Source organism: Lepisma saccharinum, chromosome 29, assembly GCF_977018435.1.
Source record: "Lepisma saccharinum chromosome 29, izLepSacc3.1, whole genome shotgun sequence".
In the NCBI taxonomy this organism is placed as follows: Eukaryota; Metazoa; Arthropoda; class Insecta; order Zygentoma; family Lepismatidae; genus Lepisma; species Lepisma saccharinum.
The window spans coordinates 43,359,903-43,381,651 of NC_139257.1; the positions used below are offsets into that span (position 1 = coordinate 43,359,903).

Genomic DNA, 21,749 nt, shown 5'->3' on the forward strand with positions numbered 1-21,749 from the left:
ATTTCTTAACGAATAATGGTTGCAGTATTGTGCATAGCATCAATGCAAGGCCATCGGCATACCTATAATCGCATAGGCCTAGCTTGCACCCCGAACTACCATACCAAGATGTATGCACAACACCGAGGAGTTATTTTTAGGTTTAAAAGCTTCGTTGATCCGTGGATAAAGTGTGTTATTTCTTACGCAACATCCTCGCTTTTATACTATTTCGAGAACACAGATTCAAGTACAGATGAATCACTCACTATTTACAAAAAGATGCTACCAACAAAACTGACATCTATACATGTTTAGAAATACAAATTCGTATAGTGTACTCTCGCAAACATGAAGATACATTAAACTACTCATAATAGAGCATAAAATGCAATAAATATTAAACAAAAGATATACATTACAAACAAGGTGCAATATTACATATAATAACAAGGGAATTACGCTTTCTTTCACAAAAATAAATATATTAGTGACATATTTTCTACCGGTGACGTCACATAAAAATATGGATCATATCAAGTTACGCTTTATAAATGTCTCGTCTCAATTGGACAAACTAATAGTGAATTAAATGGGTCTCTCGCCTTTTAAAGATAACCAAAAAACAATAATTCACTATTAAATCACTTCTCCACGTGGTATGGAAGAGAACTAAATATAATTATGTGAATATGGAGTGCAAGTTCAGAAAGTAAACAGGTATGCACCACAGTCTATAATTTTCATGTAACTTGGAATATTGGTTCATTCGTTGACTTGTTTCATTTTACTTCACTTTTACCCCAATTTTTGCTAATTGCAATGATGAATGGCAACAAGATGAAACTGATGAATGGACAGTGTCAAAACACACATGCACAGCACGATCAAGTCTTACACTCTTTGGAACAAGAGTAAAATCTCTGCAACTTTCAAAATTGATTTAATTTCACTGAATGCTATTAAATGCATAACTAAATATGATATATTTATCCTCTTCCCAAGAATATAACACGATTTAGCACCCTTTACAAACTGTTTCTGGATTATACATTTTCCTGCATAATTCATTCATCTTCATGGCCCCAACATACCAAATGATATAAAATTTTCATATATTTTGCATTTTCTCACATCTTATTTTCACCTTGGTCACCTGATAATCATAAAGTTGAAGTTCCACTTTATTTATTTTCTGCAACTTTCACTTTCTCAGCCCAGGTAGTTGTTCAACATATGTTCAGCTGCAACAGTCTTAAGCTGGTTGGACACAGTGGCATAACTAATGGCCTCACAGCCTTGCAGAAAGGGGGGGGGGGGGGGCATGACAAATGTCGTAAAAAAATGGAAGTATAAATGTAAAACTATATTTCACCAAACTTTTCCACATTTTATCCATACAGCCATGAATTTTGAGTAGATGCGTACATTCATAAAAAAAAAATATACTATAAGAAGCCAAATATCTGCAAAACTAACCAAAATTGCACTGCTTAAAAAAATGCTTCAAATGGCCTGGTGCAGTCAACTTTTAAGAGGCAAAGTTTTCATCAAGGGTGAGAGACTGCATTGAATGTAAACAAAATTCTGCAATAATGCTTAAAAAAATTATGTTAAGATTGCTGCAAACTGCACAATAGGTATATACTGTATTTCACCACATAATCATCACCATGCATAATCTTCACACCCTGCTTTTTCAGTCCAAAAATTGATTTATAATCTTTCATCATGCAATTGTCTTATCGGCACGTCAGATAACGGCAGAATCTTCAGACACAGAAGATTAAATTTTGTAACTCTGTACTTCACAACATTGTAATATTTCGACTAAATGCACAAATCAAACAACTAATGTGTTAACGTTTTCACACCAGAAAAATGTTCGTTCAACTGTCACGAAAAAATTATGTGCGTGGATTTGGACTATTCAATTATAACGTATATTCACGAATATTCCTTGCATTCTAATTTAGAACCAAAGACATCTGACTACCAGTAAATTACTTTTAAGTACAGGTAATACCAGCACAATTTGATTTTGAAAAGCTTCGCATAATGGTTGCACCCAAATTTTTTTCCAAAACAAATTGGCATAAAGTCTGCAATGATCATTCAGTATGCTGCAAAAGTGAGACTGGGTTTTCTTTGAAGTATGATTTCTAAATGAATCAGGAATTGGTGAGATAAAGGACAAGCTGAACAAAATTTAAGTTATAAAAATTTAAGAGCATTGGGTCCCTTAAGATTCTCTGTGAAGAGGTTAAAGTGACTAGTGCTACTGGTTGGACAAAAACGACTATCGATGTTAAGTATTCAACTTTGAATTAAATTTATTCAACAGTTGAAAATAAATAACTAAAGGAAAATAAAAATATTTGGTCTAGGAATTAATTCGTGCGCCTGGACAAGAGATGGCGTAACGAGCGTATCGTCCCACAGTTCCGTGTAGCCACACATGCGTTGAAAACTCCTGTCAGCGCGCATCGTTCGTAGTATAGGGCAGTTGATTGACGTGTCAACAACAGCATTTTGTAGTCAACTTAACATGGCGCAGTTCGTGCCAGATAAAGTGTTTTTGCGGGGTGTTCTGCTTCATTACTTTAACATGCAGAAAAGTGCTACCGAAAGTCATCGTATTTTGGTGGAAGTGTATGGTGACCATGCGCTAGCTGAGCGAACATGTCAGAAGTGGTTTGCATGGTTTAGAAGTGGTGATTTCGACCTGGAAGACCAAGAGTTGGACAGCCAAAAAAATTTGAAGACGAAGAATTGAGAGCATTGCTCGATCAGGATTCGTGTCAAACGCAGGAAGAACTTGCAGAAGCATTAGGCATTGATCAAACAACAGTTTCCAAACGCCTCAAAGCCATGGGAATGATTCAAAAGATGTCACATTGGGTTCCACATGAATTGAAAGACAGAGACGTTGAAAGACGAAAAACTATTTGCGAATTGCTGCTTCAAAGACAGAAAAGAAAGGGGTTCTTGCATCGCATTGTTACTGGCGATGAGAAGTGGATCCAATACGAGAACCCGAAACGAAAAAAGGCCTGGGTGAAGCCAGGTGAACCAGGTCCATCACAACCGAAATGAGATATTCACTGTGCAAAGGTTATGCTGTGCATATGGTGGAATATGAAAGGTGTGGTGTACTATGAGCTGCTGCAACCGGGTGAAACTATTACTGGAGAACGTTATCGACGACAATTAATGTGTTTGAAGCAAGCTCTGGCCAGGAAATGACCAGAATGGGAGAACAGACATGATAAACTTATTTTTCAACATGATAACGCTCGCCCACATGTCGCAAAACCGGTCAAAACCTATTTAGAAAATGTCGGATGGGAAGATTTACCCCACCTGCCGTATTCACCAGACGTTGCTCCTTCGGACTACTACTTGTTCGATTGCATGAATAACGATTTGATTGGACAGCGATTCACTTCTTCAGAAGATATCGAAAAATGGGTCTCTGACTGGATCGCTTCAAAGGATGAGGACTTCTTTCGCCACGGAATCCGTAACTTGCCTGACAGATGGGCGAAAGTGGTGGCTTGCGATGGACAATATTTTTCTTAAGGTATTTATGTATTTTGTGTTTGAACTACAGCTTCAATGTGTGCGTAACAACCGCACAGATTAATTCCTAGACCAAATAAATAAAGGAAAATAAAAATATTTTTGCACAAAATACCTTCAATCACGAAGGTTACTGGAGATTAATGTAATATATGTTCCTTCAGTTTCTACTCCTGGCAAAATTTTAAAAAAAAATCCAGTTTCCCTGATTTTTCCATGATCTTTTCACTAAGGTGATTTCACTGGCTTTTTCATCCAGGTCTGTGGAGGTGGGATAGGTCTACTAGGGTGAGATATGGATATGCTTTATTTTACTTTGCTTTTCTACCACTTTAAGTTAATTGCAAAGATGGGGATGAGTGATGATATGATGAAACATCCATGCCTAGAATGGGATTTCAACCAGGGACCCCTGGCATAGTAGCATGATGTGCTTACCACTTCGCTGCACGGCCGGTGCTGGGTTAGATAAAATGAAATTTTGTTTTGTTTTGTTTGCTATTTTCTTACTTCCATGGGTGAAGGAAACAATGAAAAGGAAGGGATTTCTTGAAGTGGATGAAGTATATTTGCTGGTTTCATAAAAATAATTGTAGTTGAAGAGTGCTGAAATGTTTCTAGGTGCGGGGAGAAAAAAGTAATGCACTGACTTACATGGGGAATACTCTGAATGAGACTAGCATTTGGTATTTTAAACTTGAATACAAATATATTAAATCTAATATATAAAAATGTATGTGTGTGTATGTTTGTTCCACCATAACTCTCGAACGCCTGGAGCAATTTCAAACAAACTTGGAACACCTATCACTTGCAATCTCGAAAGAAATACTGTGGGGGTAAGACATGCCTGGCACCCCTAGGAGTGGGGGTGGGAGGGAGTGACGTAAAAATAATCGAAAACGACCGATATTAGTGTGGATTCCATAGTTTTTGGGGTCGCTCTGATCAATAGTCACTCCCAATGCCATTCAACTCCAAGAGACCCCTGGGGTGGGGGGTGGGAAGGAGGGGTAACATGTAAAACGACTGACATTAGTGTGGAATCCATAGTTTTCAGGGTCGCTAAGATGAATAGTGACACTCCCAATGCTGTTCAACTCCAAGACACCTCTGGCACCCCTAGGGGTGGGGTTGGGAAGGGGGTGACATGTAAAAATAATAGGGATGGGACGATATGAAATTTTGGCCGATACCGATAAAGTACTGATATATAATTTACCGCCGATACCGATAACCGATATTCTACCGATCCGATATAAAATTTGAAATGGCCCTGGAAGAATCTGAAAGGTTCATTGACCTCCTTAAAAAATGTGTGTTTTAAAGTGACTACAGTGCAAGAGAAATTGTATATTTAGACATTTACTTTCTAAAAAAGTAGGGCATTGAGATTATCCATAAAAATTCAACAAAAATGGCAGAATTTTGCACTAAACTATTAGATATTTATCTATATATCGGATCGGTAAAATAATCGGTAATTTTACCGATAAACCGATACACCGATATGCCTATATCGGATGATACTGATAGAGTACCGATTAATCGGTCCCATCCCTAAAAAATAATAAAAACGACCAATATTAGTGTGGAATCCATAGTTTTTGAGGTCACCAAGATGAATATTGACACTCCCAATACCGCTCAACTTCAAGCCACCCTTGAGACACCTAGGGGTGGGGTGGGAAGGGAGTGACATGTAAAAATAATCATAAACGACCGATATTAGTGTGGAATACATAGTTTTCGGGGTAGCTAAGATGAATAGTAACACTCCCAATGCCGTTTAACTCCAAGTTCCTTTTACACTATAGTTAGAATTCATTATTTTCCTGTCTAATAGAAGATTGGGATAAATAAATAACCGGGCAACGCCGGCCAATCAGCTAGTAATATAATAATTCCAGTCACTTTTGGGTAGCTCCTCTTAATCTGTTGGACAAGATATACAGTGCGTTCATTTTGATTCTAGGCTGAGATAGCACATAAACAACTCTTATAACATTGTCTACATCTACAGATATGTGTGTTAATAAGAGAGACGAAAATGCCGGCACCTGCACCACAAGGTATCTCGGGCCAGAGCCAAAACGAATGCACTGTATATGGAAAGTTGCACCCATAAAGGCAATTTCTTCACAGGAAATGCAAGACTTTTTAAAGATGATTCTACAGTTGTTCAGGTAATTTTAACAGCAGAAGAAAAAAATTAGGCAAAAACAGAGCTGGCTCGGTAGTTCAGTTAGTGCATCAATGGCACAGACAAGTACTCCTACCCAATAGGGTTTGAGTCCTCGTTGAGCATATAGTTTGTTAGATTTATATTAGGGATGTGCCGAAGCCGATTACAGATGTCTGAAAATCGGCCGAAATTGACATATCGGCATCGGTATCGGAATCGGCAAAAATCCGATATTTAAACTGGTACAGATTATACTAGAGTTTTACCTTCTAATAAGTTTTATATTCTAGTTTTGTAAGATTTATTGAAAATTTGGTTGTGATTCGTCATTATTGTAGAGTTTTTGTAATAAAATTATTGCAGACTCTCATTCAGAGGATCAACCTAACTCAAAATTGGAAATAAAACAGTACATTGCTGAACCAGGATCTGCTGTTGTATTGGAAATTCAAAAATGAGTATTCAAACCTGAAGCAAGTGCTGAGAAATTACTTGCGCATACCTGCTGCATCAGTATTCAGTGATTGAGTGTTCAGTGTTGCTGAACAGATTTGCGATAAGAGAAGAAGTAGGTTACTTCCTGAAGTGCTTCCAAATCTCGTGTTTCTGAAGTTGAATCTGGCAGAACAGGAATTCATTTTGCATTTCAAAGAACTGCTTGTGTACTAATAAATCTCGAGGTTCACACAACCTTTTGTAGATGCAAATGTACATTCGCATCTCTTGAGAATATATACGTACAGTCAACTCTCGATTCAACGACCTTTCACAGTTCCCAGGAAAAGGGTCGTTATTTCGAAGGGGTCGTTATTGGAATTTGCACCAATTTTCAGCTTAAAGGGAGCTGAAATGGACAGAAAGATGCCTAGGAGATGGTAACACCATTTAACCTGGTAGTTATACAACCTGTTATGCACAGGATGCATGTTGTGAGAAGGAAAATAGAACATGAAAAAGTTTCCACAAACGAGAATTTATAATAATGTTACTTTGTTTCAATTGTTGCTTTTCCAGTAAATTCTTACAATTCTAGTTCCTGAGAAACCAGTTTGCACTGAGACCAATGGAAAGGAAAACAATCTCTCGCTTATTGCAAGCGAAACTCGAAGAATCTTGACACCAGTCAGACTGGTACCAGCAAAAGTCGGGAGATAATCGGGCAGAATGAATGTTGGATCTTATACAGGTTCACTGGAGCATTGTCTGTTACAAGATTAACTGGTAAGATTAGATCTCTCGGGAGAAACAACACAGGTTGTCTCTAGGTACCAGACAAAAAAATAAAGGCAGGGCTGTAATTTTCGTTCTGGTTCGGCTGTGTAAAATACATCGTAAAAAAAGTCACTTTTCTTTGCTTCAACCAACTTCATTCACCCTCCTTCCCCATTCAAGGGAGCAGTCCAAACTCCTTCCTTGACTTGCATTGTAATCCAGCGTGAAAAAGGAAACGCGCAACTTGTGATCTGTTTTAACCCAATGCCTATTCTAGGACACGTCATTAAACAGCCTGGCAGTCGATAATCATTTGGGTTTGGAATTGAATTTCACTTCAAACTGTATATTTAGTCCCGATTAGCCCATCAGCATAAAATGAACTGAAAACAAGCTTTATGAAGCTGCGCATTTTCACATATCAAAATGGTAGATCGTTATTTACTCTCATGTTAATGGACGATTGAATGTTGGATTTAGGAGTATTCTCGATGTCAAACACCCACCCCTCCAAACGTTTTCCCCTTGAATAATGTCTTTTTAATCAGTCTCAGCGACCATTCCTACATTGAACTCTTTTTTTCCCCCTCCACATGAATGGTTCTGAAAAAAAAAAGCGGATGCAAATTTGCTTATCAGAAGGCGCAGAACATGAAGTTATTTTAACTCTTGTTTTCCTTTCTGGAGATCGAATTTCGTTATCGTCAAATCAAAACAGCTTTGCGAGATTCAAAACAATAACCTTTTCCTTCACGCTGGATGAGTCATCGCTGTTATCGGCAAGGGACAGCTTTGCAGATGCTAGACAAAACACTGGCACCAGCTGCATCGTAAAAACAAGGATCGTAAAAACAAGGAGACCGGCTGGAAGTTCGAGCAACAGGTGGCGGAAGAGAATAATCCCAGCATTTTAAAGATAACACAACTGTCAAAGATGGAACTTTTAACAGCAGTGTAAGGAAGAAAGAAATGACCCTTGCTTTACGTTTTACCATGCAACAGACAATAATAGGGGCAATATTTCCTATGCAGACAACAGCAATTCTGCAATTATCAACATTGCCGTGCACACCAGTGGCGGAGAATGAGCTGGGGAAAGGGAGTTGGGTCACGTCTTTTTATTACTTGTTCTATGGTTTTTGTTCGTTTCAAGAATATATCCAGAGAGGAAAGGAAGAGGGGTGGAAAATCACCCACCCCTGTAATCAGCCCGCATCAGCAAAGAAAATCGGGGCTGAAACAATCTGCATCCCCCCCCCCCCCCCCACGTTTGCTGACAGGAAAAGTGGGAGAAGTCAGTCAGCCAACGGAACACTTTTTTGGCAGATATTACGACATCGACACAATTACACAAACGTATGAAGTGGGATTATGATGCACGTAAGATCGAAGTAAACTTTTATGGAAACCTGGATGACACCGCATTAAGCAGCTTGACGATCTTTAGTTCACCAATGTGGTTTTGATTATCTAAAACTTTCGCTTTTTTATGAAATGTTGCAGGGAACAACGAACACTTTTTGAATGAAAGCTGTTACCGGAAGTTGTCGTCTACAAGGCCGAGAGTTGCTCACTCACGGGAACCTGCTGAACTCTCAGAGCTGGACAGATGGGCCAGACTTCCAGGTGCCAAGCATCTGTATTTTCGAACATTCCTGCGATCTTATCTCTCAAGGTGGTGTATTTATCGATGAAAGAGCTTGACCTGCCATACACATTGGCAAAGTCTGCAAGTCCAGCAGTCATTTCAGGCTGCTCCCCCCCCTCCTCCGCGAGTTTTAAGCAGCTCTTAGGACAAGGAAACAAGTCAAGTCGATTTAAAATAACATCCAAGCACATTCGATTTTCTTTTCTCGCGTATCCAAGAGCAAGCCTGGCACGTTGGGTAGCGGCCGTCGGGTGCGGTGTAACATTGGTGCGCTTGAGGGAGGGGAGGGCAGAGGTCAAGTGCTATTGGATATCACTCAAGCATGGTGTGGTGGTGTCTATTTTTAGTTCAGACCTAATTGTGAGCGGTAGACCGCTCGTAAAGGGAATGAGTGGAGGAAAAAACAACGCATTTTTCGGCCGATTTCCTTCAATTTTTCAACTTTTTTTTTCCAAATTTTTCTAATTTTTTCTAAATTTTTCACGGTTCCCGGGAAAAGGGTCATTACTTCGAGAGGGTCGTTATACCCGGGGTCGTAGAATCGAGAGTTGACTGTATATACATATGATATGCAATACAAGGGTTGATCAAATGAAAAGGTACGAAATGTTGTAACAACGGAATCGTTTATATAATACCGATGCTGCGATGGGAGAATGTAGCGTGATATGTAGGGGTGCGATTGGAGTCGCCACGCGGCATCGGAGCATGCAGGGAAACGCGCATGCGCAGGAGAGAGCAGAGGCTCTGATACAGAGCGCCGTCCAAGTGACGCGGCAGTGCGTGTTCGGACAGGATGGCGTTAACATTGTCAAATTCGACTGTTGAGGAGCAGCGAGGCGTTATCCATTTTGTGACAGCGGAAGGTGTTAAACAGGCCGATATTCATCGCCGGATGGTGAACGTTTACGGGGAAGACGAACAACCGGGGCTGCTTACGGAGGGTGTGGTTCTGCTCCATGATAACGCACGTCTACACGTCTCCAGGGTCACATACGCGGAACTGGCCAGGTTCAAGTGGGAGCAGCTAGATCATCTGCCCTACAGTCCGGACTTATCCCCCTGTGACTTCCATGTGTTTGGTCCCCTGAAAAAGCATCTCAAAGGAAAGCGTTTCACCTCGGACGATGAACTCAAGGACGCTGTGAAGGACTGGGTCATGTCACGGCCAAAGGAATTCTGGGAAAAAGGAATCATTCGGCTCGTTCATCAATGGGATCAATGTGCTCAGGCCTATGGAGGATACTTTGAATAAAGTATTCATTTACACCGACAGTGTAGTTTTGTACCTTTTCATTTGATCAACCCTTGTAGAAATGTACATACCAAATTTATTTTTGTCATGCTGAAAATAACATCCCATTTTTGTTTAATAATTTTATGTATCGGAACGGTTATATATCGGTATCGGTTCCAAAAATTATCGGCATCGGTAAATTTTCAGCTTCGTCACATCCCTAATTTATATACTGTCATTTTCAATACCAGCATATGCTTTTCCTGCAACAAAATATTAATTATTATTAATATACCTGATCAGAAATAGTGAATTTGACAGCAGTCACCACTGTTGTTCTCATGAGTGCGGACTCAGAGTTGAGAGATTCTTGTAACTGAGGTAGTAAGCTAGCCGGATCAATTAATGTTAACTTCCCTAAGCATTCTGCTACGACATTCCTTGTTCCTTCCTCACTGCACTCACAGTGTCTGAACAGCTGCTGCCAAATTGCTGGAACGAAAGGCTGAAGAAGCTGAACGCCACCTGGCGAGGATGACTGGCAAGTGATGATCTGAAATTTATAAAGGCAAAGAATGAGATTTTATTTTCTTTCTGTTTAAATTTACATGCAAAGAAACTATGTATAAAGTAAGTGTAAAATAAGGAAGCAATATTAGAACCTGATTGCAACGGCAATCAAAATTCTATACTGCAGATTTTGGAAATCGATTGTGGTTGTTACACAAAATGATTACAGAGTTAATCAGGGTGTCTATCAAAAGTAACAAACCCAAAATTCTTGATTTTCCATGACCTTTCTTTCCTTTTTATCGACCCAGAAACAAAATCACGAAGCATGGATTGGAAACACCCACATTTTCCACCAACGAAGAAGTTCAAGGTGCAAACATCAGCCAAGAAGGTGATGGCCTCAATTTTCTGGGACTGCAAGGGTGGCCTTCTTATGGACTATCTACAAAGAGGCCAAACCATCACTGGCACATACTACAGTGACCTAATCAAGAAATTACATGATTCCATCAAGAAAAAGAGGCGTGGGATGTTGACCCGTGGTGTGCTCCTTCACCAGGACAATGCACCTATCCACACCTCACGCATTGCGAGGGCCGCTATCCCAGATGCATCTTTCGAATTGCTGCTCCACCCATCCCATTCCCCAGATTTGGCTCCCAGTGATTTCAATTTGTTTAAACGTTTGAAGAATGACATTCGTGGGAAAAGATTTTCTGGTGATGCTGAGGTGATAAGGGCTGTGGACTCATGGTTGGAGGACCAGTCGGAAGAATTTTTCTTGCAAGGTATCCAGGCGTTGGAGCACCGATGGGAAAAGTGCATTGGAGTTACAGAGGAGATCACCCCTCGTATTTTAATATTCTGATATAATTCCTGAAAATTTTAAAGCACATTTCTTGATAAATTGATACATGTAATTGGAGACGAATGTTCACACACCAATACTGATCACTATTTTGAACAAATTTTAATTATTTCAATTTTCGAGTATTGGTGTCGTTGGCGATCAGTAAGAGTATCGGCATTTTTTTATCGGCACTAATTTTTATTCAATGAAAAATCCCCACCACAAGGCTGATTAAGATGAAAACTGAAGTTGTACTTCAACAAGTGATTTAGACTTGCTTTAATTATTAATGCATGAAAAATTAACTTCAGACTGGATGGGGAATGGCCACATTACTTTAATATGTTTACAACACTTCACACATATAAAAACATAATACTTAAGAAACAAGGTGAATAAATCATAACCACAACTCAATACAATTTTAGGTTTCCAGATATTCAATTTTATCAAGTCCCAGTGCAGGTATATAACAATGAAAACTCACTATACTTTAAAAATTAGAAAGAATTCTTGACCACAAGCATAATTTCTTGCCTTTTTCTTGACTGGTACACACCTTGTTAATGAGCCATTCAGGCCCTCTAAGGAATACAGGGTTTTCGTAAATGATTGTCGGGGTTAAAAACAAGCACTGTATTTTACGTAATAAAGATAGATACATGCAATTTTTTGCAAAATGTTACAAAACTCACCAAGTTTTTATGACAAAGTCACAAATGTTCCATGTGCTTGCCTCGCGATATCCTGCAGATATCTAAGCGATAGTCCATTTCCTGCCACACTCGGGATAGCATATCACGTGTAACACTGTTGATGGAATTTGTTATGCGTGTTTTCAGTTCCTCAATGGTAGTGGGTAATGGGAAACTGTATATTTTACGTATCCCCAGAGAAAAAAAAATCGCAAGGAGAAAGGTCAGGGGAACGAGGCGGCCATGATGAAAGGATTTCATCCTCATCACTCCCGCGCCCAATCCAACATTGCTCAATTTTCTGTTGAGCAATGATCGCACTTCACAGTGGAAGTGAGGTGAGGCTCCATCCAATTGCATGATGGTGTTAGAATCTTCTTCCACTTGAGGATAGCCACTCATTCCACATATCCAAGAATGTCAATCCCGTAACCGTTTTCTCCATGAAGAATGGGCCGTGCACCTTTTCTCGTGGCACAGCACAAAAAACATTCACTTTAGGCGAGTCCCGAACCAACTCAACAAACTGATGACGATTTTCCGTTCCCCATATGCGCACATTGTGTGTGTTTACTTTTCCACTTAGGTGGAATGTCGCCTCGTCAGTGGAAACGAAATTCTCGATGAAATTGTCGTCAGCCATGAGATTCTGCATATCGCTGACGAAAGACGTACACGACTGTCATTACGTGTTGGCTTTTGATGCAGACTTAGGCGGTATAGTTTCATGTTTAGCCGTTTTTGTAGAACACTCCATAATGTTGTCTTCGGAATGTTGAGTTCCTTGGATCCAGCAGGAATCAATTTCTTCGGGCTCCGTAGATAGGTTTCACGAACTCGCTCCACATCATGTTCCGACGCTGACACATGTTGCCTTTCCAATGCAACCTTTTTCTTTGAACTGCGCATACCACCTTCTAATCAAATTGTCCGACGGTGCATCTTTCCGACATCGCGCACAAAAATGTCGTTGCACAACTGTAACGGACCTCGTTGCATGATATTCAAGGACACAGAACGCCTTCTCACTAGTAATATCCGCCATTTTAGAAAACTGCCACCTGGCGACAGAATCGGGAAACAGAGGTCTATGAAACAAATAAGGAACAAAACTTGTTGAGTTTCTCAATAATATCGTGTATTTGTGTTCACCGTGTCATTCACCCAGATCGATTACAACAATGAGGAAACCCCGACAATCATTTACGAAAACCCGGTATTTGCAGTTTTATGAGGTACAATCCAAAAGTTCAGGGACTCGACTCATAGTTCCTTATTATTATGAATTCAAAACAACAATGCGCAACAATCTTCAAAGTAATTCCCTTGGATGACGATAACACTTTTGCCAGTGCTGGAAAAGCTGCTTTAAGCCACGTTTTGCAACATCCTGTTACACCTCCTGGATGCTGCTTCACCTCTGTTTCTGATGTTTAACGACAGAAATCCCCGAATGCAATCCCCAAATTTATGGATATTACCTCGTATATTGGATCCGTATATATCTTATATCAGTGCTTTATTGGTGATGGCAGCAAATTCATACTGGTCCATCTTTAATGTACAGTGTGTCCAGCTTAAAAGTATAATAAAAGAAAAATTAATAACTTTCAAGTTTATTAAGATATTTCCATACAGTTTTCTTCTATCTATAAAGTAACTTAAATGTTTTCTTACTTAATGCACCTCGATATGTGCACCATTAGTAGCACGATGGATGTCGAACTCATATTCAAGCTCTGCGCATGTGTTATACAGCATTACTGGCATCGCAGCCCGGATTGTAGCACAAATGAGACATCGTAGATCATGAAGATCAGGATCTTGTGATTACATCACTTGAGTGTTTACAAAACCCCACAGAAAAAATCAAGCACAGTAATGTCCATAGTAGTCTCCAGTGTACCAAACACGAGTTCGTAATATTCCTGATCTATGACATCGCATCCGGAATGTGACACTAGCAATGATGAACAACACATGCGCAGAGCTTGAATATGGGTTGGACATCTGTTGTGCTACTAATGGTGCACATATCAAGGTGTATTAAGTATGTAAAAAAAAACTTTTTGAGTTATTCTATAGATAGAAGAAAACTCTACGGAAATATCTTACTAAACTTGAAAGTTATTAATTTTTCATTTATTATACTTTTAAGCCAGACTCACTGTATACATAAAATGATGGTCCAAAATGGTTGGAATCTCATGGGCTCTGCTATTAACCATTTCATATAATAAGCAAACTATATTAATATCTGTAATTTCTCATGCACAAGAGAGAAATCTGGTAGGTTGATTTCCCACAGCCTGAAAGCAAACTATACTTAATCTAATTATCTAACTCTAGTTGGATACGAAAATAATTTGGAATCTACAAAAAAACCAATACTGACTTCTATTGATCTACCTGGTTTTGAACTTGCAGTACAGGGTTGCCCATAATTAAGAAAAGTTCAGGGAAATGCCATTCTGTTAAAAACAAAGCAATCAAAATGAACCTGACAATCACTAATTTAAACTTTTTAGAAATAACAAGACCGAGACACATTTCACATGTTCCTCCATTGTTTGGATGAGGGTAGACACTCTAGGAGGATGATAAAATTCATACACAATTCCCGGTTTTGAAGGAGAACTTTCCAAAAATTCAAGGCTTCAAGCAGATGTTTTCTATTTACCGGCTCTCACCACACAGAGTCACAGATGTTACGGGATATACTAATCTATGAAAAATTGTTAATTGTGCAAGAACTTCAAACTCAAATTTGCCTATTCAACTTCAGGATATGTTATCTTGCAATAATCTTCCGTCTGTCAGATAGATTGTTCTGCAAAGGAGACTAAAAAAGTAAACGGAGTGAGAGAAATCTGTTATAGTTTCCTTGCAGCTTTCTTTTCCTTCCGTAATAACAAAACCTAAACTGTAGGGATGGGCCGATATGAAATTTTGGCCGATACTGATAAAGTAACGATATAAAATTTATCGATACCGATAACCGATATTCTACCGATCAGATATAAAATTAGAAATGGACCTTTAGGAACCTGAAAGGTTCATTGACCTCCTTAATACATGTGTGTTTCAAGGTGACTGCAGTGAAAAAGAAATTGCATATTTAGACATTTACATTTTAAGAAATTAGGGCATGGAGATTATCCATAAAAATTACAACAAAATGGCAGAATTTTGCACTAAATTATCAGATATTTATCGATATATCGAATCGGTAAAATAATCGGTAATTGTACCGATAAACTGATATGCCTATATCGGCAGATATTGATAGAGTACCGATTAATCGGTCCCATCCCTACTAAACTGTGAAAAACTTACCTCAGGGCATTTATAATTCAACGGGATTTGGATTAATAAAAGTTGCAATTGTTCATGTCTACAGAGAAAAATTCACGTAGAATTCATGCCGAATTCCCAGAGCCAGTACTTCACGCAGGATTCCAGGATTTCCCAATGAGTATCCACCCTGTGGATGCAAGCCGAGTACTTTGGGAAAGATGTCCATGGGCATGTTCTCATTGTCGACAATGTCAGACTCTCCCAAAATCTTACAATGCAGTAGAGCTGAGTAAGGAGGACATGAAGTTGGGAACGTGGGTTTGCACTAGACACCGCAGGGAACGTGGGTTTGCACTAGACACCGGCAAGATACAACAGGAGCCGTGTCTCGCTGCCAGCATCAGGTACGCTTTCCAAAGTCACGTCTCCATGGAAGGAGAATGTTCTCCTGGATGCAGAGCAAGTGGCAAAACAGTGAAGTGGTTTCAGTAATTATAGACTACCCTGTACTTAATAGTCTCGTATTTTACAAATGACTAACCTCTTTCAGAGAATGCAGCAACAAATATTGTCTTTTTGGCTTTGATTCTATTTCCTGTAGTACGAAAGGAAGGTATTCGGGAAGATTCCCTACGGCTATGCTCCCTAAAGCATACGATGCTGCTGATTTCACTTCTTCTGATGGAGGCGAGAAGGAATTCAAAATGACTTGCTTCAAGGATGTAATTGAACTTAAATCACTAAAATAAAGTATAAGTATATGAAAGATTAGAACATGGAAATGAATACAATACAATATCTACATACAATGCATGCGATCAAGGCAGCAGATAGATACTCACTGATAACACTGAGGAAGAAGGAAATATGTATTACCCACATTGTGCATTGACCATAATTATACAGGGTGATTCTTTATGTCATAATTATACAGGGTGATTCTTTATGTAGTTTACAACTTCAATAATTTATAATTATTTATTGGAACCATATACAGACTTAGTTTATATGTCATTATGCAGCAAAACACTTCAAGTTTTATATTAGAAATCTGTTATGGTTCAATGTGTGCACTGTTGGTCATCCTGGACACATCCCAACGAAAGTCAATTTCCTGCCAAACATTAACCAGCATTTCAGGGGTAACATTAGCGATGGCTGTTGTGATGCGATCTTGAAGTTCATGAAGATTATGAGGTAGGGGAGGGGTGTACACCTTATCTTTCACAAACCCCCACACGCCGTGTAGATTTTCGAGGACTGCGGACAAAACTCTCCCTAACAGCTTCCACCACATCGTCAGCCACGGGTGAACGCCCTGGAGCCTTTGTGTGTCGCACAGAACAACCTGTCTCGATAAATGTCTGGTGCCATTTGTACACTGTTGGTCTGCTGGGCGGGTCTTTGCCGTATTCTGTGCGAAACTTTCGCTGTACACTCGTTCCTGACTTGGTTTCTTCGAACCAGAACACGCACTTAGCTCTTTCCGCACCAGTGAAAGTCGCCATTTTCAACGATAGACCGGTGGCGCCGCATGTGATCAACTCCGCAATTACACACTACGTGAGTAAAAACTTGAAGTGTTTTGCTGCATAATGACATATAAACCAAGTCTGTATGTGGTTCCAATAAATAATTATAATTTATTGAAGTTGTAAACTACATAAAGAATCACCCTGTACATTGATTTGTGTACAATAATTTGTAGATGAAGTAAATTGAACATAATGTTTTATTACATTATCTGATGAAGATTTCACTGTAATCAACATTAACCTTTAAATGTGACAAGGCTCTTTTGGTACCAGGAGCATGTGATTAAGTTCCTACCAATACTGCATTTACTCATGTATAATGCACATTTTTTCCAAAATTTTTCCACCCAAAAACTATGTTGCGTATTATAATTCAGACAGCCAACATAAAACCATGCATGTTTTCACCATGTCACTGCATATAACACGTATATTGTGCAACACGTGCAAATACAAATTACCAGGTTGGGCTTCTTTAGTAATAAAATTTATAAAAAATGTGTATAAAAGAGAAATAGTCATTTGACATGATTTTTCACCTTGTATTTGGCCATTTTGAGACATCAAGAAAAGGCAGGATTCGATCACGCACGTCCCCATTTGCAGCATGAGAAATAAGAGAAAATATCTTCCCGAGTGCTGCAAATCCACAACGTAATTCTGTAGCTGCTGCTACACTTCAAAAAAGCCTGCCCATTCTCTTAAACTTGCCGCAGGCCCGTTGTTGTTTTCCTGCATATACTGCAGAACACGCAATTTGAAAACAACAGTATAGCTTGCCCTCCCTCATATATTGATCTCTCTTTCTTCTACAACAGAATAAGCAAAGTGGTTACAGATGTTGTGACGTAATTTTCCTGCGGCTGTTAAAAAAAAGTGTTTAAAACTGTTGTTTTACGCTGCAAAAATACGTCACAGGTTCACATCCTTTCACTTGGCACGCTTTCCGCGTCACGATACTGTTTTGTTAGTAGTTGTGGAATTCTCCACTAGAGGCACTCTACTTAGTCTTGGCATTGCTACGATTGGTAAGAATTGCACACACAGTTTGGCGTACGTTCTCGCTCTACAATTACCTGGAAGGAAGGAAGGAGGAAGTTGTACGTTCTGTCAACTCGCGGGGATTCACGGAAAGGAAAGAATGCATGGATAGTGAAACTGTAGTGCCAAGTTCTTGTTGGTTTGGGTACCAAAAAAAAGCGTACTTTGATGCAGGTTCTTCAGGGAAGATACATGTGCCACGAAGTTTAGCCAACAAGAAGAGTTTTGATGAGTGTCTCATTCAACATGCTTTGTGAGTGAAAACGGGCCAAGAGAAGTATTCACCGAACACAGTTTTGACGGGAACAGCATATGAGAGTTTCGTCAATTTTACAGATGGGTACGTTGCGCATTAAGGACCACATTCACAATGGTTATTCTGGATGAATAAAAATATACTAAGCAACAAGAAGAATGGTACGTGCAAGACTGGTCAATGTCGGTGCATGACAAGTTTGATGGATTGATCCAAGATACGCCACATGTTGTAACGTCTGGAAAAGAAGAGTCGCGGTTGCCCGAATCTGGATTTGACGGCCCATTCCATTTCTGATGTACCACGTTGGTTCAAAGAGATTCTACACGAGTTTGAAGTACGAGAGAAAACGAGATGTGACGTAATTTGAAGCACCGGACGAAACAGCCATCACCTTTCACCAGTTCCACAGGATGCCGTAACTAGATTTTGAGGTATGTACTCTATAAAAAATGTGCAGCGTTAAATTGTGGTGTTTGCGTGTATAATGTGAAAGGTCGCTCGAACCTGACAGCGAATGATAATGCCTTAATCCAAAGAATAATTATCAGTGATGTCATTATTTTCTTTATGCAATTCGAATTAAACAAGAGAACGAAAATGTAAAAATGAACTTCTTGAAATTTCGTATTGTGTGCAGATCTGTGTTTACAGAACATAATAATCAATCTTAAGAGATAATTGCGAACGTCTTGCCGGAACTATTTAGCGTCGGACTAAAATGAGACAAGTAGAGTCACGAGTACAATTACGTGCCGAATTGGTATTCCTATTCCTATTCCTTTGAGTATTTAAAGAGCATTAGTGGATCAAATGGAGGAGCTTAATTGAGTAGTGTAACGTTGATCTTAATAAACCTAATTAATGCGGATGGTGAGTAATGTTATCATGAATGCACGCGTTACATGAATGAAAAGACAAGTAATTATTGTTAATTGTTTGAGAATTTGAACAAAAGATTGTTTATGCTAGAATTAAAGTCATTGTTATGAACACCCTTTTTGAAACAGTAATTAAGAAGCTGGTACGTCATTGTTGTTATTAATTGTAACAAAGCACATTCTTGAATCCCATCAATGTAATAAAAAAAAATTAGTTACGTTAATTGGACATGAATGTTATTTATGCTTAAAGCGTACAAACAATTTCAATTAGTGTAAGAAACATACTAATTGAGTGATGTTGAGTTGTGTATTAAAATACAATGACCATTATTTTCAGGATTGACATACTAGAATGTGAATATACAGGATGTTCTTGGAATGTTCCCCTCCCCCCAAGAGTTTACGCATTATTTGATGAATCGGCATTTTGTAATGGATGCTAATAAATCAAATCAGAATACCTTGGTTTATCGCAAGTACGTGTTGGAAAGGATATTGGTTCTCAGATGAGACAGAAGCGATTCGTAACAATGAGTCATATACTTCTAACCACAGTGACTTGTAACTTACTAGGACGGGGTATAATTGATGATTCGCAGCCTCATGCACAGCTTCAGTTTGCATATTTATACCTACCCACCTGGTACGTTACAAAGTGAAAGCCTTCGGATGCAAAGTGGAGGGGGGAAGCATGGATTGGTGATGCATTGTATGCAGAAGAGAATATTCTCGTCTTGTTCCACATAGCAACAGGTGACTCATTGAATAGGTATGATGTCATTGGCTCTAGATCAACATAGCAACAGCTTTACGACCTATAAGAAAGCCATTTCTTGAACCTGAACTGTACTGCGCATTACACACGAGATATACTTTTTTGTTGCTTTTCCCCATCAAAAACCAGGGTGCACATTATACATGCATAAATACAATATTTTTGGAACAACTATTTCATTCACATTTTCTTCTTTGGTTTATATACATATGGATGTATGACATATTTAAATTTCAATGCAATATGGGATTCCAGGCTTGTCAAGAGTGGATTATTTTAAAACAAATGAATTTCAATATTAAAAAGTGTATGCTTTTCAATAATTATGATGATGTATGAAAAAAACAAAAAAGTTGAACAAATGAACAGTAAATGTCTTCTTCTTGGAACTGCACATGTTGGGAGGGTTGGAAATATTTTACTTCCTGCAACAGTATGTCCCCGCTTCCCTCCCCGCCACCCTCCAACTTCATCCTGCAGCATGGCAATGCAGTCTAGGGCATCAGGCTTTAGGCTTGGGTTTCAGGATGCACACTGGCTCGAGGTGCTGGGATCGGTAGCCACGCACCATCGTGAGGAAATTGAGGAGCTATGAAAATGTAGTGGAACCAGGTCATGGAAACTACAACATTGACTGGGGTTCGCTGTTCTGACATCCCATAACAAAGATGATCTCCCACCTCTGCTGGAGCTTGTGGGAGTGAGGTGAGCAGTCGGTAGGAGAGCCCTGGCCCTCAAGGGATGTTGTAGCATTAGGGAGAGACGGGTTTACTTCAACTCTCTATGAAAAGTAGTTTCCTTTAGCAATTAATTTATTTATTTTGTACATCACTGGATATTGTAAAATAGAGCATCTGAAAATCTATCATTGCGAGACAGTTTACAAAATAAAAAAGGCATTATCCACTAAAGGTTAAATGAGGTGCAACAGGTTATATTGATCGGAATGATACATTAGTTTCCTAAGGTTAACTATTTTAACTGTTAACTGTAATATCATTTCACTCTTTACTCCAATTCATGATGTACATAGAACATTCACCAAATAATCATATGAAGTCTTTACTTCATCCTTTTTTACGTATTACATTATGTACGTTTATTAATAATTTTAATTAGACTGACAGGTTATTAGTCTTATAAGTTTCATTTATTTGATAATATGTATGTTAACTCTTTCGCTGTGGAATTCTCTGGCACACAATATCCCTTGGCTGCGTAATTAAATTTGAAAAAATATTTTTTTTATAAACAAATAATCTTCACAATTACATTGTGTTATATATGAGAGAGAACTTACAAAATTCATTCCTTGCACTGGAAAACCATTCTGTAGTCCCTGGTGGTATGATATTTTGAAAAATTTTGAAATTTTGAAAAAAAAAAATTTTAGAAAGAATAATTTTAAAAAAATTACATTGCAAAATATGTTATAGAGAAATTACAAAAGTTATTCCTTGCACTGGCAAATCATTCTGTAGTCCCTGATGGTATGGTATTTCTCAAAACACGGGATGACGCAGAGTGGTGGAGCGGCATGGAAATTCGTAAGTAGTATACTGGGTGGCGAAAACTTCAGTTTGTTCTGCTGTGTGTTCAAATACTGAGTGGGGGAAATATTTGATAAAACAAGAAAATGGTGTGCTAAATACTGTACTGTCACCAAGTAACTTAGCACTTGCCTGTGTCAAACTTCCCGCACCTAGATCAATGCTGCTTTGCACTCTGCTCCATGATGTTACGGACGGCGGTACAAATTCTTCATCAGACACTACACAATCACTGTCACCACTTGAAGTCTCATAAAAACTGTCGATATTATCGTCACAACTTAATTCACCTTCTGATTCAACAGTTGAGTAACATCATTATCAGACAAGTGTTGACGACTTGATGAAGCCATGTTGTTTACATTCGAACATGCATTTGAAACTGGCATGTCAGAGCACTCAACGCTCGTATTCTAAACGGAGGCGTAATTAGCGACATCATACGGATATAAACAAAACTACAAGTTCAAATAGTTCCAAATAGTATCAACAGATGTCTGAAGGCTACTA

General features: G+C 38.9%; 1 protein-coding gene across 2 annotated transcripts in view; it reads right to left on the reverse strand.

Moving 5' to 3' along the window:
* The window catches only part of Cand1 (Cullin-associated and neddylation-dissociated 1), a 135,866-nt gene that overhangs the window by 18,292 nt on the left and 95,825 nt on the right, over nucleotides 1-21,749 (reverse strand). For both annotated transcript variants that reach the window (XM_083114945.1, XM_083114944.1), the window contains 2 exons: nucleotides 15,740-15,938; nucleotides 10,139-10,396 (listed from right to left, as the gene is read on the reverse strand). In XM_083114945.1, the coding sequence (XP_082971071.1) occupies nucleotides 10,139-10,396; nucleotides 15,740-15,938 (457 nt within the window). The remainder of the gene's footprint in view (nucleotides 1-10,138; nucleotides 10,397-15,739; nucleotides 15,939-21,749) is intronic.